Source organism: Emydura macquarii, unplaced genomic scaffold, assembly GCF_026122565.2.
Source record: "Emydura macquarii macquarii isolate MOO-44397 ecotype Brisbane River unplaced genomic scaffold, CSIRO-AGI_Emac_v2 contig_1263, whole genome shotgun sequence".
NCBI lineage: Eukaryota > Metazoa > Chordata > Testudines > Chelidae > Emydura > Emydura macquarii.
Genome location: NW_027131400.1, coordinates 8,506,647 through 8,531,656, shown reverse-complemented (window position 1 = coordinate 8,531,656; position 25,010 = coordinate 8,506,647). Strand labels below are relative to the sequence as shown.

The 25,010-nt window shown below is 39.4% G+C and overlaps 1 protein-coding gene across 1 annotated transcript in view; it reads right to left on the bottom strand.

Moving 5' to 3' along the window:
- GLI3 (GLI family zinc finger 3) overlaps positions 1-25,010 on the bottom strand; it is a 238,333-nt gene that overhangs the window by 97,379 nt on the left and 115,944 nt on the right. The window contains exon 4 of the mRNA XM_067550432.1: positions 17,697-17,802. Coding sequence (XP_067406533.1) covers positions 17,697-17,802 — 106 coding nt within the window. The remainder of the gene's footprint in view (positions 1-17,696; positions 17,803-25,010) is intronic.

The following is a 25,010-nucleotide window of genomic DNA, read 5'->3' as shown; positions in this document are numbered from 1 at the left end:
ATATATTTGTCTAGTACTTAACACAATGGAGCTCTGATCCTGATTGGAGCTCCTTATATGGTAATAGAAATATTAAATAACAGTGAGAATGGGCCAGATAACGATACCATTACCCACATTTAGTATTACCTTACTGCATGAACTGACTTACTTTACTTTGGTGACGTGGACTTCAACGGGGCTTCACACAGAATCAGTGTGAGTAAAGGTATCACAAGCTGGTCCAACCTAGTGTGTGTGAATTTTTTCCCTCCCACTCTTCAGCCAACTCCAGCTCCTGTTCTGTTAGCTGATGGCCATTATTGCATCAAGAATAACAGGACTTCAAATGATACGTGATATGCAGGTCTCGGTCCCATGCAACAATATAGTTTACTCTAAGTAAATTTTAAAATAGGATCAAAGAAATTGGAGCTCTATTCTAGAGGAGCTGGAGAAAATGATGACACTTCATGTACCATTGCACCTTCACACTGTATTGCAGTGCAATATGCTACAGGAAGATCTATTTTTTTGCAAATCTTTGAAATACACACCAGGCTAATTGAGTGTTAATAACGACAGAAAGGTCACAGAAATTACTAACCACGCTCCTCAAGCAAACGTAGGTATGCAACAGTTTTCTTACAATGCACTCGTGCATACCTGGTCTTATTCAGTATTAAAATTGTATTCTCCTTTGGTTTACAGACAGTACTTGAAACCTCTTGACATATTTAATTAGCATGTCAGAAGAACCACATTAATATGTAGATATATAATACCATCTGCATTTTCCCCCAAAAAGAGCAGGTCAAAGAAATGTCACCAGCCTTCTCATACTTAATGCTGCTAAACCAGCTAATTGAATAAACATTTGTTTAACATTGGCTCCTATTTCACTAATGCATCATGAGGCTGAGAATAATTTTATTTTCCCTCTCCTCTCCTTTCCCCTCCTCCCCCCCCAGCCCCCTCAGTTCCTCAGGAGTGCCACTGGCTGTTATCGCAGTGACTAATGTGCTGTATGTGGCCATTATAGTCTTCAACTCTGAAATTACACCCAGGATGAACGATAGGGTTTGCCTGTATGCTGATTGGAGTTGGATGATGATTGATTAGACGAAAGTCAGACTACGTAGCCATGCAAAAAGCTCTGCACTAAGCCACAAGCTTAAACACTAAAGAGCCTTTCACCAGTGGCTTCACAGCTATTAGATATTTTCATATTAACAACATTTCTCACATCCAGGTTTGTGCATTTTATCTTTATTCTTTCAAATCCTGAAATTGCTTGGATAAGAGGGGTTTATATATATACACACGCACACACACACACATTTCTAAGAGCAGCCTGAACTTTTAGGGGAAATTGAAGAGGCTTTGTGTCAAGTACAGCTAAATCCAGCCTTTCTATATCAAACCCCTGCTAGAAAATTACTGTGCAGATGATAAGGCTGAAAGATATAATAAAAAGTGACTCTACTCAATTTACACTGCAATATTGGTATGACTGAATATTTTTCATTCAGGTGACTGATAAAATCGCTTAACTGTATTGCAGATAAATAAAGGAGGCTTCTGTCAAGAATAAACACCATTAATCATGAAGTCTCACCCTCTGAGTGGCTGTGCTATGCATCTGTACAAACGCACCATCACAAATGGCATGCGACCTGGTGCTTGCTTGCTTTCCTCAGTTCTCTGGTGAAGTTGTCTTTTCAGGGAAACTTTTATTTTTCTACTGTATTTATAACATTTGAAAATACAACCTTTTCCATGGTATCTGACATACAAATTACAATTAGATTTCAGAGTTCCAATGCTTAGTTAAAAGCAAGCCAAGACAGATTCAGATCTCAGCTGCAGTGGTGTAAAGCCAAAATCACAATGGACTTTGGATTTACATTGGTGTAACCAGAGGTCCTTGTGATTAGAAAGCTTGAATGAGAAGTACATTTTTGTCCTTCCCCTCCCCCCCATCTCCAAAAAATTCAAAAGTACCCTGTAAGATATTTTCTGCTAGTACTCATTTCTGAGATTCACTATTTCCAAATAGGCTGTACTGATCTTTTTGAAATACTATTATGAAATTTCTTACTATGAAAATGTTCCTTATTCAGTGTTAATAGGTTTTCTTTCAAAGGGCTATTTACATGATAAAAACAGGACATGTACTTAAGACACCAAACTGCTATGCTGCAAAAGCATTATCACATGGAGGGTAAACCACACAACTAAGTAACCTTTTTGTAACCTGGTTTAGAGCAAGTGATGATTCTATAGTAGCCATGTTATTAAACAGGAATGAAGCAGTGCCCTACACACTAATGAGGTTAAAAAATGTAGTTAGGTCTTCATGTTAAAGGCACTTAGCAAGCAGTTTGCTTGGCAAAGACCAACTGTGAGCTGGAGCTGAAGACTAATCACACAGGCAGGAATCAAATCGACTGGAAGAATTAGGAGACTTGTGGCCCTGAGGAATGTAATTCATGCAGAAAACCAGTTGTCAGAGCAAGGCCAGGGAACCGCGTGGGAAGAAAGCAAAATAAACAGCTCAACAAAGAAAACAAAGACTCTCCAATAGTGGCTTTTCTAATGCTTGAGTACACTGAAACTTCAGTGGATGCATATGACAAAAACCTCATCAAAGAAGACCCCTTCATAAACAAATACACTGGTGAATGGTGAGCCAGTTCAAAAACACTCAGAAAATGCCTTAAGGTATTTAAAAAAATAACCTTGAAATTTTTGTGTACAAAAGAGAAGAGGGAGGGGGAGAGGAGAACCCATAACAACCAGACATTGCAATACTAAGAAGAGAGTTGGAGTGATTACTGTAATTACTTTTGTTTTATCTTCTGGATGCTCACAGATCACAGGAAGCCTTACATGTAAAACAGGAGGCAGCGTTCCTGAGAACAGCCACTCCGACCTATCTGCCTCTACACAGATTTGAGGACAAAGTGCACGGCTATTTCAGAACCAATCCTACAGTCCGATAGCCAGATTCTGCTATCAACCAATCGGACTACTCAGATGGAGGAAGCGTATCAGTATCTGGCCGTTTATATAAACACACTGCCACTGTCTGTATTGAGAGATTTCCCTGTGCAGGGACTGTAGGACTGAGCTGTAAAAAGAGAATCAAACTTTGAAATCCATTTGCTAAAACACTAATTCCACACATATATTATTAAAAATGAGTGTTTTAAACTAATAGGGTATCACCACCACCACCACCCTCAATAATTTCATGTATACATGATTTTGATGTCTTTTCAAAACCTCCACAGAATTCGGCCTTTGTAAAACCTTTTAATACAATATCCTCTTCCCCGTTCCATTTATCACTGTTGATTTTTATAAGCCAACTGCATCTAATGCTTGAGAATGCCATGCTTTTTTACTAATTCAACAAGTTTGAGCTTCTCGTATTCTCTTACCTATTTCCAGGAAGGTAGCACAGAAGGCATTCTTTATTCTGGCTAGCTTGCTGGAAAGGCTCTCACATTACCTTAAACGAACATGGTCTTCAATGTCTGCTTTGTGATGCTGAGTACCTTTTTTTTTTTTTTTTTTTTTTCTTCAAATTAAAAAAAAAAAAATCCTTTCCTTTAAAACACCTAAAATAAGTCACATCCCCACAACGTTAAACACCATCCCTGTGGGATTTTTGCTTCATTCCTAATTTACACATTAGAAGATGAGGTTGAGAGATTAAAAGAAGAGCGCCAGTAAATTTCAGAAGTAAAATTCAATTATGGAAATGTGAATATTGTTGATATTAAATTTGCCACTGAAATTCTGTGGTTTGCAAAGAGAACATTTTACAAAAAATTCTAATTTGAAATGACCATAGGCCTGGTAGGAACGGTCATGCCAGTTCTCAGTATTAATCGTGGTTGCTAGTCCACTCCTGGAGATGCTTTTCATCACTAGCACTGGTGGACAGCTCAAAATTAATAGTCACTGTAAAGCAAGTTTTAGCAACTATGTTAAACATCAGAAGGTCCAAAAGTTCTCACACTACATCACTAAATGCCATACAGATTTACATATATGTATGTATATGTACATCAACTATTTTCTTAACAAGCCCCAGAGCAGGGGCCAGTTCAGGAAAATAAGTTCTGGGAGTAGTAGCCATTTGGTGAGCTTGGTGTGCTTCTACCAACCAGTTCATTTAAGCAGGTTGCCTGTATAGCAGAAGCTGGTACATGGGACTGGTGGTGCACCTGTAACCCACACTTCTAATGCAGGAAGTGACCTGGTGAAATTGGAGCTGTTTCAGGGCTGAGTGGTTTTGTCACTCCAGGAGCAGAGCCTTTTGGGGGAGCTATAGGCTAATATCTTCCATGCTCCAAGAGCACCTACTAGTTGTCAGGCATGCAAAGAAGTAGGTGTGACAGGCACCAGGTGCTTCTAGTACCGCAGCCTATGGTAAAGGTGAGGTGAACTACATTAAAGTTAACTTGAAACAAATAGCCACTGCAACTATCCCAAATTCTTATGCTTGTTTCAGAACTTCCTCAGTTTCTCCTGCTACTTTACCTCGTAGGCACACAGAAAAATTGTGATGCTACAAAATCAGCACTGCAAGTCACTTCCAGCTAGGTGCTGGAACAACTGAAACACCACAGCCCCAAGAAGAAATGAGGCAAAGATGATTCACTCCAATTCTGGTTCTATTCCAAGCCAGTGTGTCTCTATAGCTGGAAATACAACAGAGTGTTCTTGTACAATGCCTGTAATATATACCTTTTAGCAAATACATCTCCAGACAATAATGATTCTTGCACATAAATTTATGCAAACATGGGGAGAAAATCCATAAAAAAACAACTGGTACAAGGCAAATGGATGTTTTGGGCTACATTTTTAAAAACTGGCAGCTAAATTATGCAAACAAAATTTCCATCTTTGAGATCTCTGTGCACAACTCACATACACTTTATGATTTTTGTACTTTAATTTAATCTAGTTGAATGTGAGAGAATTTAGTGCTAATGAAAGATGTCAAACTGGTAGTTCCCTATCCACAGAACGGGTATCACAGTACAGGATGGATATCAGCAGTACAAACTTCCACACCGTCTTGATGATGTGTATAGATCATAATCTGAAGGGATTGTCTCCAGAGGTAGAGAGTAGTTGATTCTCAATGGCCATTGGGTCCTTGCCCCCTCTACTGAAAGTGTCTAGAAGGATGTCAAATAGAGCTATTTGTGTTGGTAGCCTCTACAATATGGACTGGATTTCAACCATCAAACTCATGTATATAGGCCAACAAAAAGCCATGGCAACCACACATGGTAGGGTAGGCTGGATTTGAACTGGTGATGTAACGGTGAAAGGCTCTATGATACACATTTCAAAAACTGTAGCCATTTAAATCAACCATATTTAGACATTGTTCCCAGATTGAAATTATCACTAATTATTATTTTTACAGTATCATAAGTGTACACAACACTTTACAAAAAAAAATGAACATAGAAGAAAGGTCCCTGACTTGAGAAGCATACAGTCCTGGGGCCTTGGTCTGCATCGAGTTTCAGCGGCATGTGTAGTCATTTCCTTGTGGAGTCCCAGTGAAGTCACTAACTTCAATGAGACACTGTGAGGAGTAATTAGAAGTTCAGTCATAATTCGTTGCAGGATCAGACTCTAAGGACTCAATCCTGCAGGAGCTGGCGGAAGGAGGGTTGGGAAACAACCTCCTGTAAACTTTAACACGAAGTTCATGGTGCTCAGCTCCTTGAAGTATGAACTCAGCACCTTGCAAATGAGGTACCAACTCCTTTCAGCATTTAAAGTACCCCAACGACATCAAATTAAACAGCACAATCTATTACCGAGCAACAACTCAGAACCCAGTTCTGTCCTCAGTTACGTATGTATGTGTGTATGTGTATCCAAGGGCAGAACTGGGACCTAAATTTGTATTACCACTTCGATATAGCAATACAAATTGTAGATTCACTTAGGCCACAGAATGTGCAATGAATAGCTGGTAAGTCACTTAGGCTTCAGAAATTTAGCCAAGTGGGGCTCAGAAGCCTGCTTTTAATAGTTACATAGACAAAAAGACAGACAGACAGACACACACACACACACACACACAGAGGCCCTTGCTTAGATTTTTGTCTCCCTTGAGGGAAGTTCTGAATTGAACTTAATTCGTGCTCCAAGAGTACAGGAAATGACATGTCTTTGTTTTGGGGGTGGAGTGCGGGGGAAGGTGGGTTACTCTAAGTGGGGGAGGATTGCATTAGACTGTGGTAGTGGAAGATGTTCTTTGTTTTACATGATAAAAAAATTGCTTTCATTTCCAGCAGTTTATACCTACCTTCATTTTGGGATGGACTTACAATTCACAACATAGCTTTATTTATTTATTTTTTTTTAAAATTGCGCTAAGACTGTAAATTTTCAGTTTTCTTTGAAGCAAGACTTAAGATGAGTGGAAGCATTATACTGAAGAGGGGGAAAAAAGAGAGAGAAAGAAACAAAAAAGAAAAAAAGTCTGTCACAGTCCAGTCCCTCAAAGGCCACTGCAACAGGTTTGACAGCAGCCTCTATAGAGTTGGCTTGCTTCCGGTTCACTGAACGTGAATACCACAGTCAATATCTGCTCACTCGACTAATACTGCTGACTACAGCACAAAGAACACAGGAATTTTGTCCAAGAAGCCACAGGCTGAGAGATCCTGAATGTGCACTATATTTAGAGCTTGCATTCTTTCTGGCTGATAACAGAATGAGATTTTAGATATTTCAAACAGCATAAATATAGCAATTAGTTACTTGAATGTATTTATTTATTTAAGCTATCTGTTACATAAAGGTAATTGATGGGAATTTTCCCATCATGTTTTGTGTGAATACTTTCTTTCTCATATGCTTTCTCTTCATATTTCTAGCTTTTTACAGTCAGAATCTGGTCAAATGATGTTATACTGGTATAAATCTGGAGTAACTCAAATTCAAGTCAATGTTATGCAGAGACAAAGATCTCTGTCCTATTATTCAAAGATAAATCACACACGTGCATCTGAAAGCACCCGGTTATGTCTTCATTTCTGCAGACCAATGTTGTGTACGGGATATATCATCAGTCACAATTTCGATGGCCACTTATTTTGTTTCCACTGCATCTCAAGTCAAGCCTGAGAATTTACATAAATATTGTAATTAACTGTCCTCCGGAGATAAGTTAGCCAAGTGACACTGACGTCCAATGGTAAGATTCTAAGTTGCCATCTTCATAACAGATATTGATGAAAAGAGTTCCTATTGTAAAAATTAATTCTAACTGACATCTTGTGTTACTAAATCCATTTCATTTCTTAATCAAAGTGAAGGTCTGTGCCAAGCTACTCTTGGGTTTAGTCCAGAAAATGGATTTCCATAGAGACGGATTGCAGAGAAAGGTCACATCCTAAGATTCCTTACTGATGTGGAAGGGTTTTCCCTTATTTCCCCCCACTTTACATTTCCTGAAAGCACTGCTACAAACTCATTGTCACTGCAGAGTCCATCAGTGCTGCTCTCCTACTCAGCATATATGTCACTGTTCAAGGTACCCCACCTCCTTCCAAGGGCAGTGATTGTTATATCATTAGCATTTCCAGCCCAAGATAAGGGAGAAAGGAAATAAAAACAAATCCACATGGCATTTTGGGTCTTCCATTAGGCCAATGAATAGGCCACAGAAAGTTTCTGTTAGAGCTGGTTGAATTTTTAATTTTGAAAACATTCTTGACAGAAAATGGCCTTTAAAAAAAAAAACTTCTTTGTTTTTAAATGAAAATACCACTGGGAAAAGGGGAGAAAAAGAAAAAGTGGGAGGGAGAAAAGGGAGATTAAGGAGGGGATATAAACAAAAACAAAACTCTAAACCGCAAAATTTACCATTTTCTGTTTATTTTCAAGATTTTTTGTGCAAAAGGTTTTTTGTTCTGGTTTTTTTATATTTTTTGTGGAGATAGTTTCTATTTTTAAAAACTACATATGTATTAAATTTTGGGCCAAATTCTCTTGGTTCACCTGGTGTTTATCCCCTTTTCCCCCACTGAAGTCACTGTGGTTGCAGCAGAGGAATAGAGACCCTTTGTTTCTTTAAGTTCACCTGCTCCTGTTTATATCCTTCTAAAAGTCATAATCCTCTGATATAACAATTAGCTGCTGTGGAGCAGATTATGATGTCACAAACAAAGGATTATTGACAGCAGGAGGAATAAGGATGAAGAATTATCAGCAGAGGCAAATTAACCATGGGTGTAGATTGGGGAACTCTGGGGGGGCATTGCCCCCCCCCCCAAAATAGAGGTGAGGTGTGTGGAAGTGTCACACAGTGTCACATGGCACTCTCACCCCCCCCCCCCATTTCTGCAAGTGCCAAGCACTGTCCTCCTGCAAGGCTTGCTCTGCTCAGACTGCAGGGGAGCACACCCCCTGCCACCCGCAAGTTTTGGCTCAAGGTGAGGGGAGGAGTTGGTGGGAGGGAGCAGCTGTTTTCCTGTGCTCTATGTCCTTGCCTCAGCAGCTGGACACCACCTCCTGGGTCCTACTGCCTGACTTCTTCCTATACAACAGTGACTGCCCGTGGGGGGGCAGGGCAAGGGGGATTGGGTGGGGGGAAGAGACCATAGGGAAGAGGGATTGGGGGGAAAGAGAAGGTATGGGATGGGGCTGGGGAACGGGGAAGAGAGGAAGGGGGAGGGGTTGGGGATAGGGAAGAGAAGGGGATACAGGAAAGGGAAGGAGGAAGCAGGAGCCCCGCATGTGGCATCCCCTCAGCCGTAGCAGCACCAGAGCAGCAGCAGCCAGTGCTGGAGTGGCCACCAGCAGCAGCTGGGGCTCCCTCATTACGCTCTCCCCACCCCCAGCACCGGCACCCCAGGTACTACACCAGGTGGGGTGGGAGAAAGCCAATGAACCATGTTTGTGTGTATGTGCAAGTGCGTGCACATGCTCCCCCCCCCCCCCCTTTCCCAAATATAGTAGTCAAACTATGCATGTGAAATGAACCACATTTAATCTGATGCAATCAGGGGCAACTCCACGGACTTTCACGCTGCTGCACCCATTTACATTAGAATGCCGTTGGCCTGAAAACCCCATTTAATCTAAATTTTGTTTCCTAAAATAATCAAACTTTTAAATAAGACTGTCGTTTTTCAATGGTTTCCGTAAACACATTATCCAGTGCAGACATGGCATATCTTTGAGAAGGTTAAAAGCGGACTACAGAATGGAGTATACAGAAACTCTTTTAGCTATGGCTAAAGTTAATTGAAACTAAATTTTGAATCACTATATTGAAAAGTATTTACTTAATTCAGGGCAGGGGGAGCAGTATCATGAATGTGGGTATTAAAATGAATTTATTTTCTTCTACAACTGTCTCTCATAATAAAGAAAACAGGGGAAACCCCTAGACACCGTCTCTCCAGAAAATAAATGCTACCATACACCAAGAGAATAGTTTGCTTTTCCAAATTCCCCATAGGGTTTCAGCTACTTTTTAAAGACATGATCTACTTTTAAACCTGTTTTGCAGGTGTGTTTGCAAATGAGGATTTATGATCTATAACTCTCGGGGTCCATGTTACTAAACAAGTAACTTTAGCTAAACAAAACATGTATTCACTATTCCAAATGATGCAATGCTACATACTGAAGCAGGAGACCACAGCTCCAGTCTAGACTCAGGCTTCCTTTCCCTGGTTTGTAAAAGTCCACGCACTGGAGAAACTATCTACTGAGGCCCCAGGTGTAGGATGCAGGCCTTTTTACTCTACATCACAGCTGCCAGGCAACTAACTTATCAAATGACCACTGATTTGCTGCTCCCTTAATCAGCAAAATGATGTACAAGCAGTACTTACACCTTAGCCATTGTATCTACAAATTTTGTCTGGATCCTGCTTCTTTTCTCTCCAAGGCAGCCCACATTCTCTTCTAACCTTGTCTCCTAACCTATGGCTTAAATCAGCCTCTATATTAGATGACTGGAGGGTAGCTAATGCAACGCTGATTTTTTGAACAGCAACTATCTAAATATAAAAACAAATTGCTGTTAGTTCTTGTAAGTACCTCAGAAGTAGCCACTGAATGATTGAGGTGCTAAAGGAGCACTCCAGGAAGTCAAGGATGTTGAGGAAAAGCTAAATGAATTTTTTGCATTGATCTTCATTGCAGAAGATAAGGGGGAGATTCCTATAACTGAGCCATTCTTTTTAGGTGACAAATCTGTGGAACTTTCCCAGGCTGAGGTGCCAGTAGAGGAGGTTTTGGAACAAACTGATAAATTAAACAGTAATAAGTCACCAGGACCAGATGGTATCCACCCAAGGGTTCTGAAGGAATTCCAATATGAAACTGCAGAACTACTAACTGTGGAATGTAACCTACTGCTTAAATCAACCTCTGTACCAGATGACTGGAGGATAGAGCTAATGTGATGCTGATTTTTTTTAAAAGGGTCCAGGTGATCCTGGCAGTTACAGTTAGGCCAGTGAGCCTAACTTTAGTACCAAGTAAACTGGTTGAAACTATAAAAAAGACCAAAATTATTAGGCACTTACATATGTCGAGGAAGAGTCAACATGGCTTTTGCAAAGAGAAATCATGCCTTACCAATCTACTAGAATCCTATAAGGGAGTCAAAGACATGGACAAAGGTGATCCAGTCAATATAGTGTACTTGGACTTTCAGAAAGCCTTTGATAAGGTCTCTCACCAAAAGCTTTTAAGCAAAGTAAGCAGTCATGGGATAAGAGAGAAGGTCTTCTCATGGATAAGTAATTGGTTACAAGATAGGAAACAAAGGACAGGAATAAATGGTCAGTTTTTACGATAGAGAGAGGTAAATAGCAAGGTCCCTCAAGGATCTATACTGGGACCTGTGTTATTCCACATATTCATAAATAAGCTGGAAAAGCAGGTGAAGAGTGAGGTGGCAAATTTTCAGATAACTATCTTGAGTAATTATGTATTAAGTCAAAATATGACTGTGAAGAGTTACAAAGGGATCTTTCTAAACTGGTGACAGCGGGAAAAAATGGCAGATGACATTTAATATTGATAGTACAAAGTAATGAACATTGGAAAACACAGTCTCAACTATACACACAAGATGATGGAGTCTAAATTAGCTGTTATCACTTCAAGAAAGAGAGCTTGGAGTCATCGTGGATAGTTCTCTCAAAACATCTGCTCAGTGCGCAGAAGCAGTCAAAAAGGTTAACAGAATGTTAGGAACCATTAGGAAAAGAATAGATAACACAGTGATGTACCGTGGGTCTCCGGCGCACGGGGGCCAATACTTATATTCACACACACACACACCCCCATTGGTCGGGGCAGACTTGCATTTGCATCCCCCCCAGTCGGTGCTGTGGGGGTGGCGGGGAGCGGGAGACAGCAGGAAACAGGCCTGCAGACCTGGGGCACAGAATGGGGCGCAGCCACTGCCACCAAGGGGGGGGGGTGCAAATGTAAGTATGATGGGGCTGCCTGACAGTGGGGGGGAAAGAGGGAGCATGACAGGCTCTGCCCTGGAGCCTCACCTTTGGCTGCCTGACCCCTTCATGGCCAGGGTCTTTGAGGCTCCCTCCTTGTGCCCAGCATGGGGGCGGAGGGCCGGGAAATCGTTTGCTCCCCCGGCAGTGAGAGACCTCGACCATCAGCAGGCCTGTGCTGGGGTCTGTGTGGCCACCGGGGATGTTAAAGCCCAGAGGCCCCTGGCCGCCTGCAACAGCGGGGGGTGGCTCCTCCAAGGAGGACTTATCTGGGCTCCCCCGGCCCCCAGCCAACGCCCAGGGGCATGGCCCGCCCACCGCTCCCTCAGTACGCCATTGAGATAACAAGACAAAAAATATCACAGTGCCACTATATAAATCCATGATATGACCACACCTTGAATACTGCATGCAGTTCTGGTTGTCCCAGCTCAAAAAAGATATATTAGAATTTTAAAAGGTTCAGAGAAAGGCAATGAAAATGATTAAGGGTATGAAACAGCTTCTGTATGAGAAGCATTTTAAAAGACTGGATCTGTTCAGCTTAGAAAAGAGACGACTAAGGGGGGGGGGAGAGATATGATAGAGGTCTACAAAATCATGAATAATATGGAGAAAGTGAATAAGGAAGTGTTATTTACCCCTTCACAACACAAGAACTAGGGGATCACCTCACAAAATTAATAGGCAACAAATTTAAAACAGACAGAGTACTTCTTCACCCAGCACACAGTCAGCCTGTGGAACTCATTGCCAGGGGATGTTGTGAAGCCCAAAAGTATAACTATTCAAAAAAGAATTAGATAAGTTCATGGAGGATGGGTCCATCAATGGCTATTGGCCAAGATAGGCAGGGCCGTAGATGATAGGGGATGGATCACTGAAAATTGTCCTATTCTCTTCTTTCCCTCTGAAGCATCAGGCAGGGGGCAACTGTCGGAAGACAGAATATTGGGCTAAAGGGACCATTGGTCTGACCCAGTATGGCCGTTCTTATGTTCTTGCTCCAAGCTTCCCTTTCCCACCTCCTCTGCCTTCTTTTGGCACCACCCACTCTCCCTCTCATCAGCCCCTACCCGAACTACAAGTTTCCCTCTAACAAGTTTCCATGGTTACTGGTTTCTGATGATGACTGGACACAGTACCTCCCCACTTTCAGAAACAGCTTTCTTTTGCTGCCTCCTATACAACACAAGAATTGTCCCTGTTTACAGCTAAATGCTTTCCCAGATTGCCCTGCAATGTCCCAGATGCCGACTTCCCCTGATAGTCCAATAGTTTTCCTCAAAGGCCCATGTGCCACTCAGCCTTCATTCCTCAATGGCGCTTGGCTGTCCCAGGAAATCTGTTCCAAGCCACAGAGCCCATTAGTCCTGTCCCACCAGCAACATCGGCTACACTGGGTGCGATTTCCATTCCCGCTGTGGAAGGGTCCATTGGTACAGCATCAAGCTGAGGAGCCACTTGCCAATCCACTGGTTGAAAGGTAAGGCGCTAGACACTGATACTACAGGGGAAAGGAGCTTGGGAACTCAAGTATAAAGGAAAAAGGAAAATATTAAAAAAAAAAAAAAAAAGACAGAGAAAACCCAGGTTTCTTTTCACCCTGGTATGGCAAAAGATTCTTGCTTTACAGAATATATGAGTCCAATCCTCCAACCCCCTCGAATGTAGAAGTACCATTGAATGAAATGAACCAAATTCAGAGACAATGTGTAAAACTTGCATAAGTTCAAATGTTTCTCAATGACCAGTCCCTGAGATCTCCCTGACACAATTTAGGAAGGCAGCAAGACAGACCCCGGTATCAAAATGGTTGAGAAACACTGAACTGTTATAGCTCCTGGGCCTGACTTTCCAGTGCCTTCCATCTAGTGTAACCATTAACTTCTGTGAAAATTAGGCATAAAATGACACCATGTTGATTTGGTTGCATTTTATGCTCCCTTTATTCAGTTCTACCTGTCTTTTAGGGAATTTTCTACCTTCCAGTGTGAATTCCATTAAATACCACTGGGTTCCTTTTAAAATAAAAGACAACCTCATCCTGCACAAAAAGTGGAAAACTCCACGGCTGAAATTACAGTTCCTTACACTTACTTTGTCTTAGACAGCAAGGCTCTATCATAGTTCCCCTGACCAGTGTTGGCAATTTTTTTTTGTTATACCAAAAATAATATCAGCCACTCTGACTACTACCCAAGCTAGTATATTGCATGATTATGATTTGGTTTCAGAAAAAAGAAAATCCTTTCCACAAGGACCAGGGTAGCATTCTGAAAGGGACACATTATGTTTAAATAGCACTGTTGTGTCAGGCATGGTTTCAAAAGTATTAAGGACATGGCCATACATTAATTGGCTGGTGACTGGTGGGAGAAGGTAGAATTATATAAGGATGTTTCAGTAAACAGAAAGGGCTAGAAACCACAGTTAATCACAGAGTGATTTGTCATTGTAGAAATCTAGTTAATAAATTGAGGAAAGAGCTAAACAAACAGAAAAAAATCACAGAATCCGTTTTCTTTTGGTTTGTTTTAATTTTCTAGTGCCTAAGTTATAAGATAATGTAATTTTCATAGAAGTTATCCAAATACTAAGATTCATGCTTTGAATTTGAAAAGTGAGACATGTAGTTTCTACTAGCACTGTTTAAGTGCTGCTGTTGAGGAAGAGTTTGTTACACTTCTTCCTGCTAAGCTATAAACTGAAGACGTACAGTAGAAATTCTAGGAAAACTGAAGCAGTTCTAACAAAAGAGTTTTCAGTAATACAAAGTGACACATTTCAGTACATATTCATAAAGGTTGGGGGCTTATTACCAGGCTGTAATTGCAGTTGTTCTAACACCTAATAAGCCATGGTTGGAAAAACAAAGGCAGGTTAATTTGTGATTTCCTCTCCTCATTCAGAGGCAAATTAAGTGTCAAACAGCTAATACAGAACATATTTCATTTTATGAGATTTTAATTTAATTCTGCACCATATCGTTGATGCCTTAATGTAGGGTGGTATATCTAAAAAGAAGAGCAATTTATAAACCTCTTTCAATGGAATCTTTAATGATAGGATACGATAGCATAATTATAGCGGTGCCTGCTAGTCCTACTCTACATATGCATCTGTCAGCAATTCCATCATAAACATAAACCCCTATTTTAGGGGTTTATAACTCAGTTATAAAATTTTGCTCCAGGGTGAAATTTGGGCTAGAAGATTTCTTTCCATGAGCAATTAAAAAAAACCCCCTAATATATCATGTATATATCTTTAATGGTTGAACTAAGCAAGAACCCTATACACCCTAATATTGACTGCTTTTTTGGTTTGCCTATCACTCAAAAAAGATACTGTAAGCCCTGATGCCATCATGTGCACAAGATCTTTTTGAAATTTTCTATATTTTTTCTCTACTTGTTCTATTGATTCCTAATTATAGTAAGACACAGCAGGCTTTAGGTATAGATCTCAAAGAGCTTTGCAAAGCTGGGAAAGCATCATTATCCCCAGTTTTGCAGATGGGGAAAATATGGAGCAGAGAAGCTGAGTGACTCACATAGAGTCAGTGGCAGAGATGTGAACAAACCCTTTGGTTTCCTGACTCCTGTCCTACGTCCTATCCACTGTCTCCCAGAAATTGAAATAACTTTAAATTACCAGGTTTTTTTAAAGGATGTCATTACAACTATCCAAATAATGTCTCCAAAACAGTGATTAATCCCTTCTAAGTCAAAATCCAATGTTCCTAAACATGGATTTACACCACAGACTGTAAATTACAGGAAAGCTGTTGGTGTCTATCATGCATATACAATATTGCGACTTTTTGAAAACTGTACAAGCAGGACAAATCTTAACACCAGTGAAAAAGCTGTTATAGTCTGAAAGTACTATACTGTACAGTACAGTACTAAAAGTACTGAAAGTCTTTGTACAATTATCTAATTATGTATTAACATTTAATTACAGTGGTCAGATTGGCTCCATTATGTATTAGGTGTGTTACACCCTATCATTTCAGCAATGGCAAAAACTACCTGAAAGGAAGAATCTACTGAAGTGTATGTAAAAATAAATCAACAACTTCAAAGAAATGTTAATTTTAAAATTAGGGCTGAAACTATGAGATGTATCTCAAATACCTGCCTGAAGCCACATGACCTCATGCTAAAATCCTGTTGTTTCTTCTGAACTATGCAAGGCCAAACTGAGTCAGTACTTGGATGGGAGACATCCATGGTGCTGCAGCAAGTATTGGTGTTGATTATTCGATAAGTGGCACTCTTTCTTCTGAGTCAGTACTGATTTCACTGACCCAGCATGATAGAAAGACGGTGTATTATTGTATTTCAGATGAGACATTAAACTGAGATCTTGATCATTCATGGTTCTTAAAGAACGTGTGGTGCTTTTGTCATGATAGGTTATTAGTCCCAACTCCTTTCATATTCCAAACTGGGGAATCACACTCTGATCACCTATAATTTGCCTCTGCTCTGTTATTGAGCACTGGTAGAATACTGCTGTGATCCATCCAAGAGTCTAATGCATTTCAGCAACAGTAAAGTTGCTAATAGGGTTCATACCTGAAATCTTTCACCAGGCAAACTACAAGCCCAGAATCTATATATTAGTTTGCAGAGCACTTTGGGATCCTTTAGAATGAGAGATGCTATTTAAATATGAGGTTTAATTAAATAATGGTAACGGTGACAATCTTGCTCTTGTTGAAGCCAATGACAAAATTCCCCCTGACTTCAAAGGAAGCAGGATCTTGCCGTAAGCCTCCAACCAGAGGCTGATTTTCAAAACCACGTGAAGGACTCTAAAAAGCTTAGGTTAGAATCTAGCTTCATATCCACTGCAAAACATGGGAGGAAAGGGGTGATACTTCCATCATAATTCAAAATGTCCTTGTTTTTAAACAGTAGGTTTAAATCAAAATCTTTATTTGAATGCATTTAATTGCATGGTTGAATACAATGCAAGTACTTACCGATGCATCAGTGGAACTCTGAGGAATAAATCACAAGTTTCTGTGCTCTCTCTTTCATTCTATAAATACCCACTTTTACTTTAATGCCCAAAGAAGACTGCAACACAGATTTATTACTTACCTCCAGGCAAATTTGCTCTGAAATTACAATTCAGTAATAGGAGACTAATCCAAAAAAAACTGTTGGTAAAATATTGCGTGTGTACTTGGGCATGTAGTTGGGATTGTTAATATCAATTAATTCTGCTCACAGAGGAGGACTTGTTTTAAAACAACTTCATTTTTCTTCTGTATATATGTAATTACACAGCAGTAACTAATAGCCATGGAGATGCAATCTGCCATCTAAACAACTAGCATTATTCTTCAAAGTATTACTTGTGCATTTCTTCTTTTATTTTCTTAGTCTGAAGGGTGATTATTAGGTATAATTAAATGTATATATCAAGACTTTTAGCAAAGGACTAAGCCCTCCTTATGGCTCCATTTTTTATGGTATATGGCACTTTTCTGGACATTACAACTAAAGATCACTGTTTTATTTTACAAATCTGATATTCCTCTCTACATATAGAATAATATTTATTTCCACAGGGTTCCCCCTCTCCCCTCTTTTTCTAATGCATGTTATCACTGGCATTCTTTTCTTTTATCTTTGTGTAAACCATGTGCTCTATTACATTTGCCATTTTGTTTGGGTGACATTCCCATCAATCAACGGACTGCTTGTGCACACACACAACAGGGACTGTGAAAATTCACCCAAAATTTCATTACACTTCATGGCAGTCACAAGGAAAAAGCTTTGACTTTACAGGAAATTTTAGCTACGAAGAATCCCAAACCTAATCCTGACAAAACATACGTTTTGTTTAGCAGTATTTCACAGGGCTCTGTACTTGTTAATTTAGTATTTATAGAATGACAGCACACAGAATAAACATCAGCAAAATATATAGGTAACACTTGCCAGTTACCTATTATAACAGGCATTTCTAAGGCACCAGCCTGGTTCTGCTTCAGTGAATCCGCGACCAGATAAACTCAATGCATTCCAAACATAAATCTTGCTCTCCAGCTCCAGCTGCAAAGCTTTCCAGGCACAGAGTTTTAAGTACCATAAAGATTCAAATGTTTGTCTCTTGTTCTAGGCTCCATAATAAAACAGTGTTGAAAATGTTCATACTTACACATGCAGTGGAGGAATGGGAGATGGTTCATAATGGTAACGTCCCTCATGATGTCTCGCATCAATTGGTACAGGAGGGTGGAATGCTGGAAAAAGGTGAGGTGGATCTGAAAAACATAGAAAATTTCCAAATATGAATATATCACGCAGCTATTTTTTAAAAATATTGATTACACATCTCCAATTATGTGCCAGCTGCAGCATGGCGTAAGTTCAAATTCTCCTCTCCCAGTATAACGCCGATGAAACTGAGTGGAGTTTGGCCCATACAATTTGCACTGATGAACATGAATATTCATTTATTAATTTTAATATTCTCTTTTCGTAGCTTAAATGGCAAATTAAGTAAAGAAGCCTTTAATAAATAATTACCGTGCACATATGTGACATGTCAGATCAAAAGGATCATTGAGCCTTTCATAAGCATCCCTGGTTCCATTTTTTTATTTTTATTTTTTTGTATTAAAACAAATAAAAATGTTATGGAAAGAAAGACTTTAAAAATAGTCTACAGATAGCATACAGTAAAAAAGTTACAGTGGAATGTACTACTAAAAACAGCAGGCACACAAAATACAATCTGGAGTAAATTACAATTAAGTTAGAAGGAAAACATGATGGGGAAAGGCTGCACTGGAGCAGACGCTGTACTGCAGCGCACCAAGGGGAAGCATCAGGAAGTATGTGCCTCCGGGCGTGGGGATTCATTTTGTCAACCCTTAAAAAGGATGCAGCATATTCCTCACACGCAGCTAGTCACCTCTGCGGGCAGGCATGAAAAGGGGTGGGGAGACAGGGCTTTGGTTACTCCCCACCCTATTTCTGGCAAGTCTTACTGGAGAGGCCAACTCTGTAGCTGCCACTGCACTACTCCCTGTTACTTCCAGACAGCCCTTATATGCATTTCACAAGAGGGGACAGCTCCTCACAGTCTCCTCCTGAACTCTCCACTACACAGGTTGCATTCGGGCCAGCACAATCTAGCCCTCTATTTTCCACATAACTCCCTAATTAAAGCTTTCCCCTATTTTGGATGCTACGGTTTAAATATAGATATTCTCTATCTATGTTTTCATGCCATTGTAACTTTTTAATGTTATTTTATAAAAAGATATTTAAATGCATCAACTGGAGGAGACAATGTTCAAGCAGTTACATACATCTGAAAAGGGAGCGGGACATCGAATTTCGCCCATTTCCTCTCAAAAGTTTGAAATGTTTGAGAATCTCCAAGCAGGTGCAGTTGGTAGAAAAGGAGGAGTGTAGAGGATAAATGAGATGGGAGAGTGGGGCAGATGGGGAATTCACACAAGTTCTGTGGAAATATTTCCATTTTTTCATGACAATTTTGAAACATTTGAAATTTTCTGTCCAGCTCTAATATCAGCTATTTGTTAAGCATTATTTACAGTATGCTTGGTTACGGTACGTTTCTGCCATTTCCTGACATGGGGCCTGATCCTGTTTGAAAAATGATTGTGGCGTCCTAACGTGAGCAGGGAAAACCTACTCATGATAGTCCTAATTCTAGCCCTACCCTACAAACTGGACATAAACACCTATACTCTTGCAATCTGATCCACTCCTACACCTGTGCTGAGCCCCACTGACTTCTATAAGACTCACAGTTAATCACAGAAACTTATACACTCCTCAGTGGTTGTAGGTGGACCGGAAGATACTCGCTTCCAATGCATGAAATGCATTTTGCATCAATCACCAGCCCCAGAGGCCACAACGGAGTCTGAAATCAGGGGAAAATGTCTGAAGGAGGAAGAGGAGCACAGATATGTCTACACAGTGTGAGGTCCTGTTGTTTGCCCTGCTCCCTACCCCTCAGCCTATTAATTGCAATAATGTAAGATGAGTAGGAGTCTTACACCTACTTGAGAAGCCTGGGGTTTTAAAATAAAAATAAAAAAAAAAAGACTGCTTTCATTTTTAATAGAAATTGCTGTACATTATTTTCCTCCAAGACATATTACCCACTCTTCAACAAACACACTTATCCCCCTGCCTCTCTCATAGTAGCAACTCTGAGGAAAACAAGGGACAGGGGAGGTTTATCGCCAGGGGCCAGATTCTGATCCCCTTACTCATGTCAAATAGCACCAAACCTCACATCGCACAAGATCAACAAGCCTGTGAAGGATGAACAGCTTACTTTCCATCCCTGCTGAGCCAGTCTGAAATTCCACTCTGGAGAGCAGTTCCCCTCTTTACCTCTTTAAACACAGATTAACCATGCACAGGATCAGTCCTAAAGTTAAATGTGATCTTTAATTTTCTGTCTCAGGACTGGAATATTGAATATTAAATTACCTAAAACCCAGATCTATCTCAACTGCACGAATGAAATAAGTAGTATTTAATGTGTGTGTTTGAGTTATACAGTCTCTTCATTAACCTTTGTCATCTTGTACTGAAATTTAATGGGGCATAAATCTCAAAGAACACATTTCTGAGTCCTTTAATATTAAGTATCTCTATGTACCCTGGTAGCATCTTGTTTGTCGTTTTTGTCTGGGAAACAAAAGTATTCCATCATTGCACAGAGAAGTGCCTAAGTCAACCCCACGTGACTAGAACAGACTTGACTACCTAGCATCCGCCATAATTATCCTTCTCACAGTTTATTATTTACACATGAGCAATACAGCTGGTGAACATCATAACTCAAGCGTATGTGTAATAAGTTACTGCGCTGTAGCCATCTCCTGTTGCAACCTTTGAAAAAAATACCACATGATGACTTTTCCAAAGTCAGGCTAAAACTGCTGAAGCAGAATAAAGTGCCACTAAACCTGGCTACCTCCTATTTATCATACAATTTCCTGACTGATGGTTCCACAAACCAGCTGCTAAGTGCTGTGTACTCTACTGTCAGCAAACTAACATGCTAAATGGAAGACAGGGAGAATAATGTGCAGAACCAGTGGAATCAATTTTACTGAGGGAATTCAAAATCTGCTATGTGCGGATAATTCCTCGACGCAGAGGTAAGTAGTAAATTCTACATGCTTGTGGGTCCAGAAGTGTTCTACTTTGAAGAGCTTTGAATATTTATATGAAAATACTCTTACATCAAACAAATATTTGAAAGCGTACCAATCATCTAGGGTTCCACTTGGAATGCACTTGAAACCCTATAAATATGTAATCAGGTGACATATTTAAATCACAATATACAGTAAAAAGTTTGCATAGCTGTAACACACGTATTCTTATAGGATATTCTTACCCCCACACGATAACTGTTTCAGCAAAGGGCCTGCCAGCCCATCACTGGCCAAATTCTGCCACATTTATTTATGCTAAACAGTTTATTATTCTAAGAGTAGTCCCATTGGAATGTGGGACACAAGGATCCTTAATAAAAGGATAGGGATATTGCTCTAAAAATATGACATTTATGAGTTTTCTATTTAAAATGCATAAAAGAAACTCTTATCCTTGGTCTATAAGCAGGAATTTCCCTTCTGCCACCATAATGACTTTAAACTATAATGACCAATAAACATAATGACCAATAAACTTTAACCTTCACGTCATATTTCAGAAATTATTCATAAAAAATGTCTATATCTTGGAAGATTTGGCTGAAAATAAGACCAGGATAGCCCATGCCAGGCATATCTTTCTTACAAGCACACAAGGTTTTAAAATGATCTTCACCAATTTAGGCCCAAATCCTGCAATCAGATCTGTACAGCCACACCTCTGCATCTGTGCAGAGTCTGGCTAAAGTCAATGGGTTCCACATAGGCACAAGCACCTATCCGCATGGATTTAACTGCATAGTCAGGGTCTTGGGCCCAATTCACCAAAGCACTTGAGCACATGATTACGTCCCACTAACTTCAGTGAGATTTAAGCATATGGCTAAGCGCTGAAAATGGATGGACTAACTCACATTTCTACTTGTTTTGTTGAATAGGGGCCTTAGCTGTCTTCTCTTCCAATACCACAAGCAAAAATATCCTAAAGGTCCACCTCTGCTTCAGAGCAACAAGAGGTCTTTCAAACAAAATTTAGAGTATAGGCAAATAACTTGTGTAAGAGTAGAAATGTAACACTGGTAAACATTTTAAACGCCACAAGATTTTGTGGATGTCACCACTATGAGATTTTCAAAAAAATATGTGTGAGTTTTTTTCCCATTTTTAGATGTATAAATTGTGTCCTTCCACAACTATCCCCTTTTTACAAGCATATCTTCAGATAAAGTGAAAAAGATCAACCTTCACAAATAATAATCAATCCCACACTACATCAGACAAACATCTAGGAGAGGAGAAGAGACTTGCACTGTTCCCTAAAGGTCAGTAACCTATGGCTCTGCTGAACAAACGAAAGAATAAAGGAAACTGGGAGAAACTATCAAAATGTGCATGTCTGATATAGAGAGAATGTGAATTAAAGTCTAAAGAGATCTAAGAGTTACTAATGATCTACTAATAAAGGCAGCAGAAGGCTAGTTGACTAGCAAACCAAGAGGTACTATGTAATTCTGGGTCAGTGGCAGAAAGTTCAACAAGAGAAAGTGAAATAATCATCATCCTGATCCAACACGCACCAAAGTCAATGGAAATCTTTCTATCCGTTTCTATGATCTTTGGAACAGGATTTATACAGTTAGGGATCACTGGATCTGGCAAGTTAAACTTTTGGTAGTCAGGTTGATTAGACAGACCATGCCATTTACTATCCCATTTTGCTCAAGCACAGTGAGATTCTTGTCAAACCCTCTAGTGTGGCCTGTTGAAAAGATGAGTTTAAACTTTTAGTAAGTTGAGAAGCTATTTGTTATGGCAAGTGGCTAAGTGAAGCTCCACTATCTGCAACTGCATTATGAGACTGTGGCACACTAAATACACAATTCAGTCCACAACATTTTCAGTATGTGTAACATTTTAGAGGTTTATCATTAGAAAAATCTGTTCACAAAATTCTACAATAGAACACTGAGTCAAGTTTAGAGCTTTACACAAAATATAATTAGGCTTGGAAGGATTCAATTTTTTTTTTAAAAAATCGGTAAACATCAGTTTCATTCCACACACACAAACTGACCAAAAAATATTTCCCTCAATAATCTAAATTTACAGATAGGCAAAGTAAGACAAATGCTGCTTGAGAAATTATTAGAATTTGGCTATTTTTACATGTGATATTGACATTTCATGTATTATCTATTATAAAGCATTAACTTTTGAATCTCAACATCTACAGTCATTAATTAATTATTGACTGACAGCCCAATTGTTTGTTCCCCCATAATTTCCCACAACTGTGAAAATTTAAATAGATTTAAAAATGCTTAACATGCATAATTTTGCACAACTGTGAAAATTTAAATGATTAAAATTTTAAAATGCTTAAAACTAAACATCAATATTATTCATCGAAATTATTAAAAATAAAAATCGAATTCTACTAAACCTAACTATGATATATCGGGGGTGAAATCTGGCCCCATTGAAGTCAATGAGAGTTTTGCTTTTGACTTCAATGGGGCCAGGATTTACCCAAGATGTACTAAAAACATCATTATGAAAAATATAGCAACTTTCTTAATGTCTTTTTCAGTACACTGCACTGTGAATAGTTTTCCCAGCAGATTTCTCCACTTTCTTTGGTGCATAGCTGATCAGCTGATGGGAATTTTCTAATATTTTGGTTCGCGTAGTCCCATAAGGACACCACTATTTCTTCATTTATATTTGCTTTAATTTATCTTCCCTTTATGGTGTTGTTTGGTTTGATGGTAACATCAGGTGCTTTCTACCCAGCAAACAGCTTTTTTTTAATGGAAAGTTTTCCTGCTCACTTTACAGGCGCACTGTTAACTTCATATTTTTCAACTGGCTAATTTTTAAACAACATTAGTTTCCAAGAGGATCCACTAATTTCCCTTTCAAAAAATGTGTATGAGTTTTTCTGCTCCCCATTTTGTTTCAAGGGGTCTCCTCATCAAGAGAGAAAAATAACTAAGACCCCCCCAATCCTGCAACGACTTTGGCACATGCTTACCTTCATGCTCTGTGAGTAGTCCTACAATCTTGACTTTAAATGGGACTACTCCAAGTGAATTAAGTTAAACCATGTACCTAAGTCTTTGCAGGACTGAGATCTAAGTAACTGATGAGGAGGGGAAACAATAAAACTGTCTGAACACAGAAAATATTGTCAAATCCACAAAGTAAATAAATTGATAAAGCAGAGGTGGAGTTTTTTTTTTTCTCTTCTATTTACTAAAGTTCTTTCAGTTACAGTAATATTAGGTGTTATTTGTAACTATAAGCAGGTACAAAACTCAGAGAAAAATGTGATTTTCAGGTTGATTATGACCCTTTTATACTTTATGTTCATTAATGTACTTCAGTCGTTACACTTCCAATTCCAGCTACAACCTGAATTTTCAGAGCTCACTCCTCTATATTAAGAACACAGGAGATCCCACACAAATCTCAAAAAGTGGAACATTGCTCCAGTTTCGTGATTGCTGTTGCTGAAAAAGATTTCCCACCTTGATAAAGTAAAGAAATAAAAATCCAGAGTATCTCACACACCTGTCATCCATTTTATCATCTTTGTGTTTGTAAACCCAAACACCTTATAGGAACATGCTTCATTGTTTTTAGCAGTTCCACAATAATAACCACACCAAACACTTGGTGGAGGAGCAGTTTTCTCTGAACTAGGAGGAAAGTGGCTGGAAATGATTTCATCAACTGGCACTGGAAGATTTTTAATATGCCAGATTTGCTGCAGGTATTGGCTAATTAGCAGTTGGACTGATTTCAGCTGGAACACTTTATTATTCTTCCCAATCACTGCAACTCTACTATCTGAGGAAAAATGTAGCAGGATTGTGTTCCGGAATACTAAACATTTTTAAGTTGATCGCATATGTCCAGCGCTCAGAGCATTCTGCACATCCAAAATAATCGACTCACATGATAATAAATACTTTACATATATAAAACACTGTTAAATCCAAGAATCTCTGAACTCCTCACAAACATAAATTAGGCCCTATGATAATCCAGTGATTTAATCATGAATTATTACACACATTAGGCTAAATTCACCAGCACAGTAAGGTTACATTGTGCTGCACTGGCCACATAAAGTAGCCATACTAGCATCTTAGTTGGCCACTGGTTATGGCTGTTTTGCATGGGCAGAGCAGTGCAATGTAGGGGCATATAATTAATATGCACATTTCATGTGTGGGAAGACTGAAGCACAGAAAAGATGAGAGTTGCACAGGGGGCACGTAGGAAGTCAGAGGCAAAGCTGGGAATAGAAT